Consider the following 21,271-nt stretch of genomic DNA (forward strand, 5'->3'; position numbering starts at 1 on the left):
CAAGGAGGTTCTGGGGGCCCAGGACAGATGCTTTCGTTTTAGACATCTCGTATCTTTTTTCACTCACACGGTGAAAGGCTGGAGCAGGCGAGCCAATCCTCATCTCAGATGTCGTTTAGGGCCGGCGTGGACAGCGAATTGACTTAAAGAGTTAGCAGACACCCGGCCAGCGCGTGGACCGGATGCAGGCAGGAGTGTGTGTCCCGTGTGTGGGCAGAGAAGGGGAGCTGGTGAAAGGATTTGGGGAGATGCTGGTGTGAACGCCAGGGCCCCCGCTCCACGTTGGGGTGTCTGGGCTGTGCCTCTCTGGGCTTCATAAACCACACGGACCAGCGAGCGGGCTGGGAGCGAATGGGCTCGGGGGCGTCGCTCTTGCAGGCGGAGCACCTGGCCAGGCTCGGAAGGGGCAGAGAACCTCTGCGGAAGCACGCGCTCCAGGGGCTGAGCAGGGATGAGGCTGGCATTGTGGCGAGCTTTCTTCCGGCAGCCGAGCCGTGGGGCACTCCACCTCCAGCCACGGGGACGCATGCTGGAGAGCACTTCTCGGGGAGCCCACACCTGCCTTCTCCCAGAGCCCAACAGTTGCAAGGAGGTTCCAGGAAGTGGGGCCAGCAGCTGCCCCAGAATCCTGGCCGGGTCCCGGGCTCTGCCTCACCTCTGTGTGGGGGGCGGCACACAGGGCTTAAGGAGAAAATGTAGTGCGTGCGTGTCCCCTGAAGAATCAGAGTATTCAACCTAATGCTACCAGGGCAGGAAGTTACTAACGGGGTCGCCAGCGGGATTCCTGACTCGCAGTGGATAGGACCACCACCCCAGTGTGGGCGGCTTAGAGGCTTCTGTTGGGAATGTGCCCTGCAGGGAGAGATCTGTGGCCCAGATAGTGTCCTCCCTCCGTCCCTCCGTCCCTTCCTTCCTTCCTTCCTCTCTTTCTCTCTCTTTTTCTCTTTCTTTCTTGAAGGGAAAATCTCTCCTTATCTTGCTAAGATTTTCTTTTCCAACGAGAGCCTGTACATTCTAGGCCGAGTGTTTGGAATCTATCAGTTGGGTGCAAGAGAGACAGACCTTGAGAGTGTCTAAGCTGAAAAACTCCAATTACGGGAGTAATGACGGTGGAGTGATCCAAGGGCGCTCACGCCCGGGCTGGTAGCAGACCTTGCCATGGGCTCCCTGTCCGGCGCTCTTGTGGGCACATGGGGAACCCGCTCCCTGATGCGGTGTCACGGTTCTGGAGCCCCCACCCAGGCAGGGACCCAGCACCCCCTTCTGTTGTCCTGAGAGGTGACTGAGCCCATGGCCTTTCCCGTAGGTCGGATTCGAAACACACCAGAAACTGACGAGTCCCTGATCGACCCCAACATCTTGTCTCTCAACATCCTCTCCTCCGGCTACATCCACCCGGCCCAGGACGACCGGTGAGTCCCCTTGGGGTGACAATGGGTTCTGTTCCCAGCTCCCTGGAGACAGGGTCCAGGTCGAGACCCAGGGCGTGCCCTCAGCCGACCTGGCTTTGTAGGGTCCGGTACGTGTCCAGCCCCGAAACTTTTGGGCCTTCCTTTCCGACACCTCCGGAACAGGTGCGGGACGGGCAGGCTCGTGGCCTCCAGGTCCTTTGGTGTGTTTGTCTACACGTTGTCCCATCACTGGCTCTCACATTCGTCCGGCCTGTCCATTCGGTGACCTGGTGGAGGGGCAGCGGGACTCGGGGGTTGATGAGCTGGGTTCTCTCCTCAGGAGTTTTGGGGGGGCAACACGGGGTGGTGCGCAGACAGGCGGTCCTGAATCTCCCCGACCACACTGCTGTGGGTGAGTCTGGGGCTCTGGCCGGGGTCCCTCGGGCTGGGGTCCTGGATCCGCCAGGCACCATTTGGCACGCGCTCCTTGTCGCTGGGCTATTCCTTTCCGAGCTTGTGGTTAGTGGCCAAGACTCTGCAGCCCGGGCAGCCCCAGCCCCGTCACATCTGGGACAATGGTCGGGGTATGCAAGCCCCCAGGGACACCCTTAGCAGCCCCCGACAAGCCAGCCTTGTTGAGGCTTGCCGGAGGCGAGGGGGCGGGAGGTGAGGGGTGGTATCTGAGGACTGACGGGGCGGGGGGCGGGGGGAGGGCAGCTCCCAACTGCCGAGAGCTGCCCTGTTGGTGGGGACGTGGGCTTGGCTGTGTCTGAGATGCTGCTTTCTAGGGACTTGGGGGAAGGATGAGGTGTTCCAGAGTGCTGGATGGCTGCTGCGGAGGGCTAGACCTGGCCCAGAAGCAGAAGCTGAGAGTTGACCCTTGGAGTTCACACTCTGGGTGTCCTCACGGGTTCCTGCGACAGCGTCTGCAGGAAAAACTTCTTTGAGGGCTGGGCGTGCTCGGAGGGGACAGGGACCCCACACTTGCAACGAAGGCTGGGGTCCGTAAACGTAAAAGGACCTGAAGGGAATCGTCCTGTCCTGACTCCCGGGTCCAGACGGAGCCTGGGTTCATCATGGACGCCCCAAGGAATGGGCTGTAAGGGAAGCACCCTCAGTGTGGGCAGTTGGGGGGCCAGGAGTCCGAGACCCCCAGAGGGGCAGCTGTGACTCATTCTAGCCCTGCCCAGGAGCCTCCCAGAAGAAACTCCGCTTCCCTCACATCCAGGGGAGGGAGGAGTGGGATGCAGAGTGCCGAGGGGGTTCTCATGATGTGCAGGCTGGGGGGCCCCTCTGAGGCCGTGAGAATGCGTCAGAGGAGGCCTGATCCCCAGCCACACGGGGCTGCCTGCAGGGATGTGGGGACCGGGACCCCAGAGGGGAGGGTGGCCCCAGGACCGCCTGTGCCATTGGGGGAGGGGTCTGTCTGCCATGCTGAGTGACCTCAGCATCCCCCTGGCCTCTGACCCTTCCTTTGCCCAGGCAACTTCTAGATTTTGGGGGCAGAAATGGAGTGGGGGCAAAAACAAGCGAGTGGGGGTGGGTACGTTCCCTCTGGGCCTCCCTCCTTGCGCGGTCTCTCTACACCGAGGACCGTGTTTCTGGGTCTTTCCATTGTCCCGCCAGCCTGGCCGAGGGGCCCTTGGCTCTGGGCTACGTCCCGGGGTAGCTTAGGAGGCTGTGGCTCCTGGCTGGACCTCGGGTCAGCAGGGCTGTAGCTAAATAGGTCCACCCCTGTCCCTAGAGGCCCGAGGACCCGTCACTGATGGGGCTTTGGTTCCGCTTCCTGGGAGCTGTGGCAAGTGAGGCTGGCCTCGGGGCAGCTCTGGGGTCCACTGGCCCTGTGTCTTAGGTCAAGGCCCTGGTCCAAGGGTAGAGGAAGGCCTGTCCACGGGGCAGGCCCATAGACCTTGCCAGAGCTGCTTGGGCCTCAGGCTTGGCTCCTGCCCATGCCAGTATAGCCCCAGGACTGCTCTGACGCCCCAGCTTTGCCCCCAGCAAAGTCCTGGGGACCCTCCTCACCTGGCGGCCCAAGGCAGGTGCCGTCCCGAGGCTCCGCTGGCCAAGCCAGCGGGCCCCTTCCCGAGAATCTTCCTCTTCCCCAACCCTGGCTGATGTCCTCAGAGCCCTGTGATGGGCCGCTTGGGTGCTCCCTGCTCCCCTTGGAGACTCTGGGGCTCAGAGACCCCAGGCCTGGCTTGGGCCGAGGGGCTCGGGCTGTCCTCATGCTTTGCCACGACCTCGGCCTCCTCCGCTGCAAGGCCCCACGCTTTGCTCAGAGTGGGCCTGTTGCCGCAGACGGCTGCTCTCCCCGCTGCCCCTCCCCTCGCTGCCGCTGCCCTGCCGCCCCGCTGCCCGCTGTCCCGCCGCCCTGCCCCGCCGCCCTCACTAACCTCTGATTGTTTGTGTTTTGCAGGCAGTTTCTTGATTCGGACATGCCTAGGTATCATTTGTGCCCCCTTGGTTTTATTCCAGCCTCTCTCCTTCCCCAGACCCACAGCCCTGACTTTTAATTTCGGCTTTTTGATCCCTTCTACACTCGCTCCCCTTTCCCTCCTGTTTCTCCGTTTTCTTTCGTTTTCTTTCCTCGGAATACTTTTTTGATTTTCTCTGTTGCTTCCTCTTCCCACCCCCTCCCTCCCTCTTGGCTGAGCTCCTTCCCGTACTCTTGATTTTGGCTGCATCCGTAGTTTCCCGCCCGCCCCTCCGTAGACACTGGCTGGCCTCCTGCTCCTCCCGCCCCTGAGCCTCGCCCGCCCCGCACTGACCCACCCCTGCCGGAGCAGGAGCCGGTGCCCCCCGCATGCAGGCTGGCCACACCAGCCCCACTCCCTGCAAGGTGAAAGAGAAAAGGGGGAGGAGGGGCCGGCGCTGGGCCCGGGACGGGAGGGCAGACGGGTACCGGCCCTGCAAGGGACCTCTGCACCATAACCTCCGCTGCTGGGCGGTTGCCCGGCCAGGCTGGCCACCACACACCCTGTTTGCAAGTAGGTGGGCGGTGAAGTTGGGAAGGGCCCAGTAGGTGTCGGGACTCACCCAGGTGGCCCCAGGTCCAAACCCCCCGGAGGCAGGGGTTCCCGGGCAGGGGATGCCCTCTCTGAGTTGAGTGGGGCCCCTGCCAGTGCCCACCGGGTGCAAGGGTCAGTGAGGCCCTGGGCACGGACAGCCTCAGGGTTCCTAATCAGGACCGTCCCTGAGACCCAAGTCTGTTCTGGGCAGAGGGTCAAGGTCGTCTCCCTCTGGGTCCTGTGGATTGTGGTCAGAGCTCCGTGGTGGTGGTCTCGCAGGACAGCCGTTTTGAAAGGCGAAGCGAGCGGTTGAGCCTTGAGGCTGCATGGTAGCTTGAGCCGGGTAGGGGTGGTGCCTGCTCCTCTTCTGGAAGGAGCCCCAGGGTGGGGCAGGGGGCACGGCAGGACTGAGTCATGGCCGTGAGGGTCACTGTGAGTGTGACCCGGGCACTTGGAGCCTAGGCCCCAGGGAGGGCGGCAGGCTGTGGTCCCGCCGGTGTGACCCTCGGGGCGCACTCGAACATCGCACCTGTTGGGTGAACCCATCTTTTCCAGAGCCTGCTGCGGGCCCTCTGGGGACCCTGTCAGGGGAGAACTAGGGTGGCAGTGGCTGCCCCAGAAAAGGGGGCACGGCCGTGCCGGCCGGAAGGGACCCGTCTCTCCGGGCCACGCGCTGGAGGAGGTCGGGCGGGGAGCCGGGCTGGTTAAGGCCGTGTCGCTGCTCTCAGAAGGCTCTGGGCTGGGAGCCTCTGGCTCGGGTTCACCCCCTGGGCGGGACCCAAGTTCAGGGCTGTTGCCTCGACGAGTGGAGACCTCCAGGCGGGTCGGTGTGAGGGCTCGAGGGGGCGTGACTGTTTTGTCCGCGTTTGAGCTGCCACAGCCAGCGCAGGGGGATAGAGGGGCGCTTGCCGGTCCTCCACCCGCCCCCCAGACACAGACCTCCCGGAAGGTTCTGGGGAGAGATAAGGCCCCGTGGCCAGGGGGAGGTGTGGCACCAGGAAAGGGAGCCAGTTTTCCTTTCCGGCAGGGCTTTCTCTGCCAGCCCCCCAACGTCATGAGGCCCTCACCCCTGCACCTGAGCGGGGAGCACCGTCCCCCCAGTTCCAGAAGAGGGCTCACTGGCCCCAGTGGGCTTGGCCAGTAAGAGGAGGCCTAGGGCACTGAGAGCGAAATGGGGGTCAGAGCCCCAAGACTCGGGCTTGCGCTTCCCCACAGGGCCCGGCTCTACGGGGCAGGGAGCCACCGTGGCGGCGGGACCGGGGACTGGCGGGACCGTGGGAGGTGGCGGAGGGAGGGTCTTGTCCCCCGTGTGCGGACAGCCTGGCAGTGCCCTCCTCTGGCCCAGCGAGTGTGGACAGGTGGCAGAGCCTTCGGGAACCTTGTTCTCCTTCCCCCTTAGAAAGGGGATAATTTCGCCCCTGCCTGAATGGCCGAGACACACACGGGCTGCGACGTGAAGCTCTGGGCAGGGCGGCTTGCACACAGCTTTGTACCCGTGGGTCTCCTGCTTGTCACCCGTCTCCTGTCACCCTCGTCCCCTCACCCCTCACCCCGACCACTTACCCTCACCCTTCATCCCCTCATCCCCTCACCCCTCACCCCGACCACTTATCCTCACCCCTCATCCCCTCACCCCTCACCGGCAACCACTTACCCCTCACCCCTCATCCCCTCACCCCTCACCCACAACCACTTACCCCTCACCCCGTATCCCCTCACCCCTCACCCCCGACCACTTATCCTCACCCGTCATCCCCTCACCCTCATCCCCTCACCCCTGACCACTTACACTCACCCTTCATCCCCTCACCCCTCACCCCGACCACTTATCCTCACCCGTCATCCCCTCACCCCTGACCCTCATCCCCTCACCCCTGACCACTTACACTCACCCTTCATCCACTCATCCACTCACCCCATCACCCCACACCCCGACCACTTATCCTCACCCCTCATCCCCTCACCCCTCACCGGCAACCACTTACCCCTCACCCCTCATCCCCTCACCCTTCACCCGCAACCACTTACCCCTCACCCCTTATCCCCTCACCCCTCACCCCTGACCACTTACACTCACCCTTCATCCCCTCATCCCTCACCCCCTCACCCCGACCACTTATCCTCACCCGTCATCCCCTCACCCCCACCCTCATCCCCTCACCCCTGACCCTGACCAGTTACACTCACCCTTCATCCACTCATCCACTCACCCCATCACCCCACACCCCGACCACTTATCCTCACCCCTCATCCCCTCACCCTCATCCCCTCACCCCTCACCCCTGACCACTTACACTCACTCTTCATCCCCTCATCCACTCACCCCCTCACCCTTCACCCCGACCACTTATCTCTCACCTGTCATCCCCTCACCCCTCACCCCCCACCCCTCACCACTTACCCCTCACCTCTCATGCCCTCACCCCTCACCTCTCATCCCCTCACCCCCTCACCCCCCACCCCTGACCACTTATCCTTCACCCCTCATCCCCTCACCCCTCACCCTGTCACCCCCAACCACTCATCCCTCACCCCTCATCCCCTCACTCCTCACCCGTCACCCCCAACCACTTACCCCTCACCTCTCATCCCCTCACCCCTCACCTCTCATCCCCTCACCCCATCACCCCACACCCCGACCACTTATCCTCACCCCTCATCCCCTCATCCCCTCACCCACAACCACTTATCTCTCACCTGTCATCCCCTCACCCCCGACCCCGCACCCCCGAACGCTAACCCCTCACCCCTCATACCCTCACCCCTCACCCTCATCCCCTCACCCCTCACCCCTGACCACTTATCCTCACCCTTCATCCCTTCATCCCCTCATCCCCTCACCCACAACCACTTATCCCTCACCCCTCATCCCCTCACTCCTAACCCGTCACCCCCAACCACTTACCCCTCACCCCTCACCCCGACCACTTATCTCTCACCTGTCATCCCCTCACCCCTCACCCCCCACCCCTGACCACTTACCCCTCACCTCTCATCCCCTCACCCCTCACCCTCATCCCCTCACCCCTCACCCCTGACCACTTATCCTCACCCTTCATCCCCTCACCCCTCACCTCTCGTCCCCTCACCCCTCACCCCTGACCACTTACACTCACCCTTCACCCCTCACCCCCAGCCACTTACCCCTCACCCCTCATCCCCTCACCCCTCACCCTGACCACTTACCCTCACCCTTCATCCCCTCATCCACTCATCCCCTCACCCACAACCACTTATCCCTCACCCCTCATCCCCTCACTCCTAACCCGTCACCCCCAACCACTTACCCCTCACCCCTCACCCCGACCACTTATCTCTCACCTGTCATCCCCTCACCCCTCACCCCCCACCCCTGACCACTTACCCCTCACCTCTCATCCCCTCACCCCTCACCCTCATCCCCTCACCCCTCACCCCTGACCACTTATCCTCACCCTTCATCCCCTCATCCCCTCACCCCTCACCCACAACCACTTATCCCTCACCCCTCATCCCCTCACTCCTAACCCGTCACCCCCAACCACTTACCCCTCACCCCTCACCCCGACCACTTATCTCTCACCTGTCATCCCCTCACCCCTCACCCCCCACCCCTGACCACTTACCCCTCACCTCTCATCCCCTCACCCCTCACCCTCATCCCCTCACCCCTCACCCCTGACCACTTATCCTCACCCTTCATCCCCTCACCCCTCACCCCTCACCCCCAACCACTTACCCCTCACCCCTCACCCCGACCACTTATCTCTCACCTGTCATCCCCTCATCCCCTCACCCCCGACCCTGCACCCCCGACCGCTTACCCCTCACCCCTCATCCCCTCAGCCCTCACCCTCATCCCCTCACCCCTGACCACTTACACTCACCCTTCATCCCCTCGTCCGGTCACCCCCTCACCCCACACCCCGACCACTTATCTCTCACCTGTCATCCCCTCACCCCTCACACCCCACCCCTGACCACTTACCCCTCACCCCCTCACCCCCCACCCCTGACCACTTATCCTTCACCCCTCATCCCCTCACCCCTCACCCTGTCACCCCCAACCACTCATCCCTCACCCCTCATCCCCTCACTCCTCACCCGTCACCCCCAACCACTTACCCCTCACCTCTCATCCCCTCACCCCCTCACCCCCCACCCCTGACCACTTATCCTTCACCCCTCATCCCCTCACCCCTCACCCTGTCACCCCCAACCACTCATCCCTCACCCCTTATTCCCTCACCCCTCACCTCTCATCCCCTCACCCCTGACCACTTATCTCTCACCTGTCATCCCCTCACACCTCACCTCTCATCCCCTCACCCCCCACCCCCGACCACTTATCCCTCACTCCTCATCCCCTCATCCCCTCACCCCCTCACCCCTCACCCCCGACAACTTATCCCTCACCCCTCATCCCCTCACCCCTCACCTCTCGTCCCCTCACCCCTCACCCCTGACCACTTACACTCACCCTTCACCCCTCACCCCCAGCCACTTACCCCTCACCCCTCATCCCCTCACCCCTCACCCTGACCACTTACCCTCACCCTTCATCCCCTCATCCACTCACCCCCTCACCCCTCAGCCCGACCACTTATCTCTCACCTGTCATCCCCTCACCCCTCACCTCTCATCCCCTCACCCCTCACCCCCGACCACTTACCCCTCACCCCCTCACCCCTCACCTCTCGTCCCCTCACCCCTCATCCCCTCACCTCCTCTCCCCCCACCCTTCACCCCTCACCCCCAACCACTTATCCCCTCACCTCCTCACCTCCTCACCTCCTTCACTCTTACCCCTCTCCCATCATCCCCTCACCCCTCAGCACTTATCTCCTCGCCCCTCACCCTCTTATCCTCTCACTCCTTCATCTCCTTACCTCCTCACTCCTTACCCTCTTATTCCCTCACCTCCTCACCCTTCACCCTCTCATTGCCTCATCCCTTACTCCCTCACCCCTCACCATTTATCCTCTCACCCCTTCATCCCTTCCCTTCCTCGCCCCTCACTCTCCTATCTCCTCACCCCTCACCTCTTATCCCCTCACCCCTGCCTTCATCCTTTCATCCCTTCACCCCCTCACCCCCTCACCTCCCCACTTCCTCGTCCCCTCAGTCCCTCAATCGTCTCATTTCTCCTTTTCCTTCTGGTCCAAGGACTCTCGCACGGCACGGTTGGTGAGGCCGCTGAGCCCTCCATGTGTCGCATCAGGTGCAGCAGGATCCCCAAGGCTGGGGTTCGAGCCCATTGCTCTGCTCCTAGCTGTGTGACCGTGCTGGGGTCACCCTCCTCACTGGACACGAGGGCTGTCCCGGCTGCAGTCCAGGGGGCTCCGTCCTGGAAGTCTGCCTGTCAGTTCGCCTTCCCCAGGGCCACTCTTGAGAGTAATTCTCTTCTAGAAACGTACTTCCTAGAGCGTTATGAGTTTCTTGTTGAAACTCTGAGCACGGGGTTTGATTTTCAGATTCTCAACAAACCCGTTCGCATCAGGATGCCCACCTGGCCTGCCCACTAACCTACCACAGCTGAGACACTTGTCACAGGCGCCGGGTGCAAGTCACAACACAGTTGTCTAAACGTCTAAATCGGCCATGTGCAGCCGGCATGCGAGAGTCCCATCGGGAATGCCCAGGCCCTGTGTGCTGGGAGCCCCGACCTCCCGATTACCCTACCCTGGCAGCCCGGCCCCACCTGAGCCCCGCGGGGACGCGCGCGGGCGCACAGCCCGTTGGGTTAGGCAGGGCATCCGAGGGGACATGAGACGCCTGCCCCTGTCCTGGCCGGTGTAGCCGCTGAAACTTTCTGAGCAAGAGTCAACACGGACAAAACATTGGAGAGCATATGACGTTTTCTCTGTCGACAAACTTTTTAAGTGACTTTTTGGTTTTCCCCACATGGGTCCTCCTTTGTTTGAGCATCAAGCTCCACATCCCATCACTGAATTGGGGGTGGTCCCGTTTCTGGGCCCCTGCGGCCCCACCCTCGTGCGTGGCTAGAGGAGAGCCGGCCGAGAGACCTCCCAGCCTGGGACCCTGCCCCACCCGGCGTGAGCGGCTCTGTGTTGAGACATGGCCGGAGGCTGCTGGACTGGACCAGGGATGTCTCAGAGGAGGGGGCGCCTTGATCCCGAGCCCCGCAGTCGGCTGCAGAAAGATCCGTGCAGGGCGGCATTTTCCTTCCAGAGGGAGGGCCCCGTGGGAACCCCTAGGGCTCTGCCGTGGGCCAAGCCTTGCCCTGCCCGCTGCTCTTTCTACACAAGGGTGGCCCGGAGAAGGGCTGAGGACCGGGGCCGTGGGTGGGACCTCACTGGAGGAGGGACACGTGCTCTGGCCTGTTTCCCCAAATGGGCTGGATCCCGAGGGCCCGCGGGCTGGTGGGGTGGGCCAAGCCCAAGGGGAGGCGCCGGAGTGGGCTCGGGTGCTCCACTCACGAGGTGGCCGCATCCCAGTGTTTCTGCCTCAGTGGGTCAGTGGGTTGGGGGTGGGGCCTGAGAATCCGCACTGCTAACAGCGCGGCGTCCCGAGTGGTGCTGCCGCTTCGGGTCCGGGGACCCCACGTCCGGGCCGCACGGTTCCCCGAGGAGTTGTGTCTGAGGGACTGGCTGGGTGTCGGGTGCGGCAGTGTCAGGGGTGCTATGGGGAATGGGGCTCTCTTCTGCGGATGACCTGATGCCCAGAGAGATCTCCAGAGCCCTGCGCCTGTTCACAAGTGGGGGTCCAGTATGGTACCCACGGCCTCCCGTGGCATCCTGGCTCACTACGGCTCCCTCTCTGGCTCTCTGGGTCTTACTTTCCTGCTTCCTGATCAAGGGGGCACCGATCAGCGGTTCCCGTGCTGCGTCCTGCAGGCTTGGGGTCCTACGTGGCTGTCTAGGTCCCACATCGGGGGGGCCACCGCCCTCTGCACCCCAAGCACACCTGCCGTCATCTGGGCGGGACCTCCCTCTGCAGAGGCTTCAGGGGCTCGGGAGTGTTGTTGGGGACCCTTCCTGCCTGGGGCTCCGGGGTCTGGCACCCACGGCTGGCTGGGGGCTGACCAGTGGTTTGGAGCCAGCTATGGGCAGCAGCTTGGCTATGCCAGGTCAGACCCCGGCCATCTTGGCACCTGGGGAGCGGTGCGGTGAAAGGTGCCATCCTAGGCTGTGGACGTGGGCCCAAGAGGGTCCCCACCCCCCGTCACCTCATACGTGAGACCCACAGGTTCAGGTTTTCAGAGAGATTCTTGGTCACTGGAGTCTCATCAGGGCAAAAGCCTGACGGAGGGCCTCCCGGCCAAGAGCACCTTCAAGGGGCCTCGGTGAGCCTTGTCGGAGGTGTGCCGTCTCTCCGTGCGGCTCTAGCCAGTTCTGGAACGGCCCACCTGGTCCTGGGCCGAGGCCCCTGGCTGAGCCCTGGGTCTCTGGCTGGCCAGACCGGGCTGGCTCTGGCTCCTCTGGAGTGTCCCGCCCGAGGCTGAGGGGCTCCAGACGAGGCGGGGACCCAGCTCCTGATGCCCGAGTAGGAGCCTGCCCTGGGAGGGGCACACAGAGAGTGCACGCTGGTGTAGAACCGTGCTGGTCCCCGATCTCGGGCCAGCGGTGGGGGCAGGCTGGGTCCACAGGGCTGGAGCGCTTGCGGCGGAACGGAAGCCGGCAGTGTTCTTTAGCGACTTTTGAGACGGGTGGACAGAGGGGACTGCACTGAGCTGAGGCCGTGGGCCCAGCTGGAGGGTTTGGGGCTGGCTGGCCTACTTGGGCGGGGGCCCCAGGCTAGCCGTCCCCGGTGTGTCATCGGGGCCTCTAGTAGGCGAGGACTAAGGATGATGACCCCCGGGCCCCGCCCTCAGCACCTTGTACTGGCTCGTTCAGCCCGCAGCACGTCTCCATGGGGCCCCAGTGCCTGCCGGTGGTCCGTCCAGGAAGCAGGGTACAGAGATGTCTGGCGAAGGCCCGGGGTCGAGCGGCTGTGCGGGAGCATTCGGAGCCCGGCGGTCCGGAGGGCGTTTGGGCCAGGCTGCCGTGGACCACCGGCCGTGCCTGCGGGCCTGCGGCGTCTGGGGGCCCCCGGGACCGAGGGTGTCCCTTTAGGTCTGGGTCACGGGTCCACGGGTACCCGCCTGGTCCTGCTGGGGTGGACCCAAAGCTCTCAGCGCAGACGCGGGGGGCCGGGGTCGGAGAGGGCCCCGCCCGCCGCCCCGTGAGGCGCTTCGGCGGCCGGCGGGACACCACACACACCCGCTCACTGTCGGTTAGCTTGTACCCGGCCGTGTGACCGTGCTCGTTCTGACTTGTCCATCTCTTCTGTGTGTACGTGTGTGTCCTGGCTGCCTCCACCTTTAGCGTTTCGTTCGGAAATGACACTAGGTACAGCTGTCTTTTCTCTTCCGCGCTGGCTTGGTCCGTCCCTCTTCCGCTTTTCAGTCCCCTTTCTCCTGCGACGTCTCCCCTGCGCTCTCTGCCAGTTCTCCGGTCACCCCGCTGTCCTCACGTCCCTTCCCCTGGGTCTTTGTCCTCGGTGACGTGTGTGTGACAGCGGCCCTGCCCCGTCCCACTGCTTCGCCCCGTGCCCCTGAGCGTGTCACGGGGAGCCCGTCCGCGCCTCGGCGTGGCCTCGCTCCTCCTGGCCACCCTCCGCATCCCTGGGCCGGGCCGGCTCCTCGTGGGGTGGGTGGGGGGGCCCGGTGGGGCCAGGGCGTGAGCCGCTGCCCGCGGTCTGTGTCTTTGAGGATGCTTGGATGGAAACGGGGCAAGGCTGGGGGCTGAGCGGCCACACTGTGGACTGAGGCAAATTTACCACCTCAGATAGGATCCTCGAATGCCCACCCGGCCTCGGACAAGAGTTTAGGAGCTCTGCCGGGTGGTTGAAAACAGGAGCTATCCTATAATAGGAAACCCTGCCCCGGAGCGGAGGCCACTGAAGGGTGTGATGTCCCGCCTCCCAGGGGCGGCTTAGGCTGCCCTCAGAGGGGCCACGGGCCTCCGGCTCTGCTCACAATCTTTCTGGGTTTGAGATGGGGACAGGGAGCAGGGCCCACCACCTGCTCTGTGCTAAACCGAGAGGAGCCTGGCCGCGGGGGGCATGGGCGAGGCCATCTGCCCCGGGCCACCCCGCTTCCACTCCAAGTGTCCTCCCCCAAGGGAGGAGATGGGCCACACAAGGTTTTGGCAAACCTGGGCAGGTCGGGACCTCCTTACTCAGACGGGGCAGGAAGGGGCGGCCCTCTTCTGCCCTCTCCGCGTCTCTCACCCCTGTCTGCCCCCACCTCCCCTCCTCTCCCTCCCTCTTTCCCTTTGTTGCTGTGTCCCAGCCCGCTTGCCTCCTGCCCTCCCTTCCCTGCCCCCTCTGCCCCCGCCTCAGCGTCTGTGCTGCGGCTGCCCCGTCCGTCCGTCCGTCCGTCTGCAGGGGAGTCCCCCACCCAGCCTGGTCCCCAGTAAGGAGGAACCTACTGTTCTCCTCGACCCGCTGCCCGGGCTTCCTGACCGGTGGCCCATAGGTCTCTCTGTCTGTGTCTGTCCGTCTGCATGTCCCCAGCCCACAAGCGCGGCCCGTGTGCTGCCACATTTGACCTTGTCTCTGCTTCCTTCCAGGACCTTTTACCAGTTTGAGGCCGCGTGGGACAGCTCCATGCACAACTCTCTGCTGCTGAACCGGGTCACCCCGTACCGAGAGAAAATCTACATGACCCTCTCGGCTTACATTGAGGTGAGAAATCTGTGCCAAGGGTGCACCCCCAAATCGCTGCCCCCCAAGTCTGAGATGCTTGCCAAGGGGCAGTGGGGGCCCTGGGTAGCCCCGGACAGAGGACTTGTCAAGTTCTTATTCAATCCACGTACTCCTAATGGCGCCGTTCCCCCTCCCAGCACTATGTTCAGTGAGGCTTTGACCTCGGGGTTGCGGGAGGCCTGCGTCCATGTTCCGGGCAGCCTGAACCAAGAGCCTGCCCAACCCCGTCCCCGGGGTCTTGCGCTGTGCCTTCCCTGCCAAGCACAGCGGGTGGCCCGGAGCATGGGCGTTGCCAGCTGGGTGCAACAGCGAGGACCTAGCAGCCCGGAGGGTGGCGGCTGGTGGCACGGTGGCACCCCACCTCCCCTCCCAGCCCGATTGCTCCGGCTGTGGGAAGGGAGCGTCCCGACTGCCTCTCGGGGTGGCGGTTTGCTGGGGAAGCACTGGCTGGGCCCTGCCGCCGTGAGTCCCGGCCCACAGCGGCCCTGCCGGCACCTGCTGTTGAGCTGCAGGAAAACAAGAGAAGCAGCGGTGTGAGAAACGGCGTGTCAGGGCCCCGGGAAGTCATCTAGAGTTAAAATGTGGGTGGGAAGCCAGGATCTGGTTTGATCTTCACAGGTGTTTTTGGGAGCGTGTTGCCCCATCCCGTGGCAAGGTGGCGGGGGCCTGACAGGGTGAGGCCTGTGTCTGGGACCTTCGGGGTCCCCGGCACCAACGCCAGCCCTCTGCGGCCCAGGGAGGCGGGGCCCTGGCTCTCTCCCGGCAGTCTCCTTGGTGGGAGGGGGGGGCAGGGAGCTGGCACCTGGGTGGGGGGCCAGGGCAGAGACCCACGAAGATCTGGGGCTGTCGGTCAGTGGCTTGTGCGCCCCGGGAGGTTAGAAGGGGGCCTGGGGCCCGGGTGCCGCGGGGTGCTCCTGCGCCTGAGCCCCCCTGCCCCCCACTGCAGATGGAGAACTGCACCCAGCCAGCCGTCATCACCAAGGACTTCTGCATGGTCTTCTACTCTCGGGATGCCAAGCTGCCCGCCTCACGCTCCATCCGCAACCTGTTTGGCAGCGGGAGCCTGCGGGCCTCAGAGAGGTGAGCCTGCCCTCGGGGGGTGGCCCAGGGGTCTGCTGTCCGGCACTCTGGCCCCAGTGAGGACAGACCGGACTCTGCACGGGGAGCGGCTGGCGTGTCTGGCAGAGGCTCGAGTGACACGCCGGCTTCAGGCGGGCCCAGACCAGAAGGCAGACTGGCCACTGTCCCAGCCAGTCCCCTGCATTCAGAGCCTCTCACCTGCCCCTGATGTTGGGGTCAGTGGAGGCCATGGGACACAGATGGCACATTGAGGGGCGTGAGAGAGCCCGAGTCTGCCCACAGGCGTGCGGGAGAAGGCCTGGGGGGTTTGCCCTTCGGCCCTCCTGTGGGTGGTCCTGGGCCCGCTTCCCCGTAGGACCTCAGGGCCGTGCCATCAGGCCTGGGGGCTGTGACTGGAGAGAGGGCATTCTGGACAGGGCCTCTTGCCATTGGAGGCTGGCAGTGCCCGAGGGAGGAGAGTGTCAGGCCCAGGCCCAGCCGTCCCTTCTTGCTCTCTGACCTGTCCCTGCATTGCTGGGGCGGGGAGGGGTGGTGAACGAGAGTGTCACGGCAGTGAGGAGAGACCACCAGGCCACCTGTGCTCACCTTCGGTGAGGCTCCCCACGCTGTCTCATGGACCCCAGTGTGCGGGACACCTGGGCACAGCCAGGAAGACAGAGTCTGGGGCTCAGGACTTAGTGGCCTTGGGCTGGCTGTAACCCGGCCACGCAGGGTCACCTAGTGAGCACGGGATACCGCCTGCGAGCCTGGCTCCCCCCGTGCAAAGGTTCGTGGCGCGCGCTTGGCGAAATCGCGGTCCCTGGCAAGAGGGGGCCCGGAGGGGTCTGGGAAGGGGACCGCCCACACGTGGCTGCAGCTCAGGGCCCCCGCGGCCCCACGCAGGGCCACCCGGCATGGGCTCGCAGCAGGACCGGTGCCAGCTTCGCATTTGATCGGCCCTGGCCATGCCCGGTGCCCACCCGCCTCCCCTCTCCCCGCAGCAACCGCGTGACAGGCGTGTACGAGCTCAGCCTGTGCCATGTGGCCGATGCCGGCAGCCCAGGTAGGCGCCTGGGCGGGGGGGTTGGGGAGGGGCACTTGCTTAGGAGCCAGGGTTCCCTGGGGTCCCTCAGCTAAGCTGCCGTTTTGGGGGGCCCTCACTTTGGAGACTCACGTGCTCACCTTTGCACTTCGGGAGTTGTTCTGAGAGGCCGGAGGACCGTGAGGGGAGAGGCCGCGCGGGGGGGCAGGCCCAGCGGCCGCCGTGCCGGATGACTTCCTGTGGCCGAGGCTTTCCCGGGGGGGGCCGGCCTCCCTCCGTGGACAAGTCCCCACGGGGGGCCCGAGGCCTGGCGCCAGGGCGCGGATGTGGCCAGACCGGCACCCCCTTTCCAGGGATGCAGCGGCGGCGGAGGCGCGTGCTCGATACGTCCGTGGCCTACGTCCGCGGCGAGGAGAACCTGGCGGGCTGGAGGCCCCGGAGCGACAGCCTCATCCTGGACCACCAGTGGGAGCTGGAGAAGCTGAGTCTCCTGCAGGAGGTGCGCTCGTGCTCGCCGGGCGCAGACTGCGGGCCGCAGGGCGCACGGGCGGCGTGGGGGGGGGGGGGGGCTCCGGTGTCCGTCAGTTCCACCCCCCGCCGACCCCAGAGCAGCCGCGCACCTGCGGGGGGAGGGCAGCACGCTGGCTGCCTCGAAGGGCGGCTGCGGGGCTGGGGCTCGAGGCCGAGTGCCGGCCGCGCCCCAGGGAAACGGCGGGCGCTCGTGGGTCCGGTCGCCCCCGGGGCTGAGCTGCGCTCCGGCTCTCGCGCAGGTGGAGAAGACCAGGCACTACCTGCTGCTGCGGGAGAAGCTGGAGACCACGCAGCGGCCCGGCCCCGAGGCGCCGTCCCCCGCCTGCAGCGAGGACTCTGGCTCCCACGGCCCGTCCGGCCCCTCGTCCCCACTCTCGGCCGAGGGCCGGCCGTCCCCCCTGGAGGCTCCCAATGAGAGACAGCGGGAGCTGGCCGTCAAGGTGGCTCAGGCAGCGCTGCTGTGACCCCGGCCCCTCTGGGGGTGACTCGGCCCTGTCCCGTCAGAGCAGGGGCGGGGAGAACGAGGGGTCCCGGGAGTCCCCTCGCCTACCCCTCACCCACCCACGCTGGAATTCGTCAGCCTTTTACAGCTTCCTCCCCCAAGCAGTGACCTGCTTCCCTGAATACCTACGCTGACGGGGAGCTTACCCCCTCTGCCCGGAGCTGGCTCTTTCTGCCGCTTGACGGGCCGCGGGGAAGGCCTCTTAGACTGTGGGCAGCGCTGCCCACCCCCGTCTTTGCCCTCGGCCCCCAGCCTGCTCTGAGAGGCCTCCCCGGCTCAGCCGTCACCTCGGAGGGTGGAGGTACCTGGGTCCCCGGACAGTCACCCACGTCAGGGGCCGTGCCTGGGGTGGAGCCGGGTCCGGGGGCCTCCTGACGCCGGGCATTTGCTCCTCTTACAGTGCTTACGCCTCCTCACGCACACGTTCAACCGAGAGTACACCCACAGCCACGTGTGCGTCAGCGCCAGTGAGAGCAAGGTGGGCAGAGAGGGGCCACCCCCAGGTCATCACGGGGCTGTTGTCACCAAGAAGAACTCACAGTCGTATCCAGAGAAGGAAATAAGGCTTTTCTTAGAAACATACTGTCATAGCCAAGGGCCCCGTCTCCCTGTGCCTGGGGTCTGTGGAGCACAGGGGCCTCCCGGCCTGGCCCTCACCCAGCTGCCTCTGTCCTGGGCTGGTCAGGCCCCGTCCCTGTGGCCATCCTTCCTCTACCAGGGGACGGATCCTGGTCCCCAGAGCTAGTGTGGTCCCTGTGCTGCCCCACCCCCCTTGATTCGGGACCTGCCGTGCGCTGTCTCTGCTCAGTCTCTGGCCCATCGCCGGTCGTCACCTTTGACGTGTGTAGGGGCGTGTAGGGGCTAGGGGCAGGTCGAGGGGGGCTGGGAAGAGGGTCTGGCCTGCAGTTGGAATGGGGGGTGCCCCAAATGGAGGTAAAAGGTGAGCAGAGGCATAGGAATTAGCCACTGCAGGGGTGTCCCCACTCTGCAAGCCCCACGCCAAAGGCCCACTGTCCTCCACAGCTCTCCGAGATGTCTGTCACCCTGCTTCGGGACCCATCCATGTCCCCTCTGGGGGCAGCCACGCTCACACCCTCCTCCACCTGCCCCTCTCTGGTGGAGGGGCGGTACGGAGCAGCTGATCTGAGGTGAGTGAGCTCCAGGCTCCGGGAGCAGCTTCCAGTGCCGAGAACCGACTGATGACCTCGGCCGTGACTCAGGCGCACAGTGCAGGGAACGTGGCGCGCGCGTGGCCGGGCACGAGGGACGGCCACAGGCATCTAGGGCAGGGCCAGCCGGAAGGGATCTGCCCCGCGCCCTGCCCTGGCTGGCGCGGCCCCCCGCCCATCTCTGGTTGTGTTACTTTTCCGAGGCCAGTTTCTGCTGAAGGGTAGATTTAAAATGCACTGGGGACGAAAACCGGGAACGGGTCAAACCGGCACAAAAGCCAAACCCTTTTCAGGGGCAAGTGCTGGTATAATAGTCAGTAGGAAAACCGGCAATGAAGTAGCTTGGGGACCCACGGGCCTGCCGTCGTGCTGATGGCTGGTGTCTGCTCAGCTTTACCAGCACCTCTTACGCCCAGTCCCTTAGACTTTAAATCCCTCAAGGCATCCACGTTTTCTTCTTAAAATAAAAAGGCATCCAGCCCTCTGGGCCTCATCTGAGACGGGCCTGTGCTCAGCTGGGGAGCTGAAGAGACAGGGGTCCGCTTTCACAGGGGCGGGGAGCAGAAAGTGCCAGGAGAAGGGTGGTGGGTCTTGCGGCCACGCCGGACCCTCCCCGAGCTCCAGCTGTGGCTGTGGCCGGGCAGACCCTGGGAGGTGCCCATGGGGCCGGCTGGGTGTGGGAGGAAGCCCGGTCCCACGTGGCTCCCCGGCCCAGCGGGGACTCTCCCTGCAGGGGTGCAGAGGCTTCGCTTTGCTTCCCCAGGACCCCACAGCCCTGCTCCCGGCCGGCCAGCCCAGAACCTGAGCCTATGCCCGAGGCAGATTCGAAGAAGCTTCCATCCCCTGCTCGGGCCGTGGAGGCGGACAAAGAGCCCCCGCGCCTGCTGGTTCCTGACATCCAGGAGATCCGGGTCAGGTGTGTGGGGGGTGCCCTGCCCCAAACCGGGGCTCTTCTAAAACCACCCGGCCAGCTCTGTCCCTGACCCAGGCCCGGGGACAGCGCCACACTAGGGAGGCAGGCAGGCAGGCCACCCCTGACCTGGGGCAGGAGCAGAGAAGGAGCAGACAGCAAAAGGGCAGGAGGGGGCCGGGGACCTCGCGGGCACCTCTGCGGAAAGATGGTTTAATGCATCTGCGAGTTATCAGTTTGGCCTCTGTGCCAGATGCCTGCCTGGCCCTTGTGGCCCAAGAACGCCACCCTCCGCGGGTTGTGGTCACGGAACCCCATGTGACAGCGAAGGCGGCTGCAGCTTTTTTTTTAAAGTTTCTCCTTTTCACAGCTGGAGAAACTGAGGCCCAGAAATAGGTTGGTGGTTCTGGTCTCTGACCTCCCAAGTTGGGGTTCTACCGGGTACCCCATAGCCCCTGAGCCCCGGCCGGTACCGCCACAGGCCTGGTGGAGGGTGGTGGGCCCCACCGTGAGACCCCCACTGACCGCCAGGAGCACATGAGCCAGCAGGCGTCCCTCCTGCAGCCCCATCGTCTCCAAGAAGGGCTACCTGCACTTCCTGGAGCCGCACACGGCCGGCTGGGCCAAGCGCTTCGTGGTGGTACGGCGGCCGTATGCCTACATGTACAACAGTGACAAGGACTCTGTGGAGAGGTTCGTGCTCAACCTGTCCACCGCCCAGGTGGAGTACAGCGAGGACCAGCAGGCCATGCTCAAGGTACAGCCTTGGAAATGGGATGGGCGGGTCCCGGGTTGGCCAAGGCCCGGCGAACCCCCGGCAGGGCTGTGGGACGTGGGAGCCGGGCCCCGTCCCCTGTAGGCCCGTTTCCTACTCGCTGCCAGACCGAGGTCCCCACGTCCTATCTCTCACAGGGTCCCCCTTCGGCCCTCCCACGGGGCACCTAGTCCTGGTGACGGCCAGCCATGGCTGTGGTCCACAGATGGGGGCGAGCACTGACCCATTCCCCAGGGACACCCTGGGTCGGGGGCTCTGAGCCCCACGGGGCCGGCCATGTCGGGGGCCTGGGAACACGGCCTTCCTGTCCCCTGGCTTTGCCCTGCCCCTCTCCGAGCCAGCAGTGACCCTGGCTTTGCCAGACCCCTACAGCACCCGCTGGCCGATTTCTGATGCCCTGTGGTGGGGGGTGGGCACGAACTCGGCGTGCCGCCCACACCTGCCCCACCCAGGGCTCAGGCTCAGCAGGAGAGGCCGGCACGGCAGCGGAGCCAGAATCGCGGGGGAAGGAACCTCGGCCCGGGAGGGGTAGACGCATCCCAGGGGACCACGCAGAGCAGGCCACAAGGGAGCCCTGGGGCAGGAGAAGACACAGGGTGTCCCCACCGCAGAGCCTTCCGCGAGGGGGCCGCCCCCGTGTGGGTCAGACCGGGCCGTGTGTGCTGTGGCTGTCTCCTGCGGGTTCTTCTTTCCTGCCCCCTCACCCCTGGGATGTCCCGGTGGCGCCCCTCCGCTGCCCCCACCCATGCCCCACGGTGACCACCGCGTGCCAACCTGGCGGAGGCCTCGCGCCGTCTCACGGCAGCCCTGCCTTTGCAGACACCCAACACGTTTGCCGTGTGCACGGAGCACCGAGGCATCCTGCTGCAGGCCAACAGCGACAAGGACATGCACGACTGGCTGTACGCATTCAACCCCCTCCTGGCCGGGACCATACGGTACGCGGCTCCCCCTGCAGGTGGTGGGAGGGCACTGCCCCCGGGGCGCGTTCTTGAGGACGTTAATGCCTAATTTGTGTCGTTGCTGCTGGTAAAGCGTGTGAGCCCCTGAGATGTTCAAAATGTACTCGCTCCTGCGGGCAGGCCCTCACGCGGTTGCAAACACAACTCACGGTCAGGCCTGGGCAGAGCGAGCCCTGGCGATGGGACCCCCCCTCCTGCACCGCTGACTTGCAGAAGGCAGGTGGGCGACTCC

At 64.9% G+C, this 21,271-nt stretch overlaps 1 protein-coding gene across 25 annotated transcripts in view; it reads left to right on the plus strand.

The window, feature by feature from the left end:
* KIF1A (kinesin family member 1A) overlaps window positions 1-21,271 on the plus strand; it is a 101,659-nt gene that overhangs the window by 76,810 nt on the left and 3,578 nt on the right. For 7 of the 25 annotated variants that reach the window (XM_058698833.1, XM_058698902.1, XM_058698944.1 and 4 more), the window contains 13 exons: window positions 1,307-1,412; window positions 3,808-3,834; window positions 12,706-12,729; window positions 13,954-14,068; window positions 15,036-15,169; window positions 16,150-16,211; window positions 16,544-16,689; window positions 16,961-17,161; window positions 17,624-17,701; window positions 18,247-18,371; window positions 19,156-19,308; window positions 19,867-20,059; window positions 20,897-21,015. In XM_058698833.1, the coding sequence (XP_058554816.1) occupies window positions 1,307-1,412; window positions 3,808-3,834; window positions 12,706-12,729; window positions 13,954-14,068; window positions 15,036-15,169; window positions 16,150-16,211; window positions 16,544-16,689; window positions 16,961-17,161; window positions 17,624-17,701; window positions 18,247-18,371; window positions 19,156-19,308; window positions 19,867-20,059; window positions 20,897-21,015 (1,483 nt within the window). The remainder of the gene's footprint in view (window positions 1-1,306; window positions 1,413-3,807; window positions 3,835-12,705; window positions 12,730-13,953; window positions 14,069-15,035; window positions 15,170-16,149; window positions 16,212-16,543; window positions 16,690-16,960; window positions 17,162-17,623; window positions 17,702-18,246; window positions 18,372-19,155; window positions 19,309-19,866; window positions 20,060-20,896; window positions 21,016-21,271) is intronic. The other 18 variants (XM_058698857.1, XM_058698963.1, XM_058698930.1 and 15 more) reach the window with 3 other exon arrangements.

This window comes from Neofelis nebulosa, chromosome 2 (genome assembly GCF_028018385.1).
Source record: "Neofelis nebulosa isolate mNeoNeb1 chromosome 2, mNeoNeb1.pri, whole genome shotgun sequence".
Lineage (NCBI taxonomy): Eukaryota > Metazoa > Chordata > Mammalia > Carnivora > Felidae > Neofelis > Neofelis nebulosa.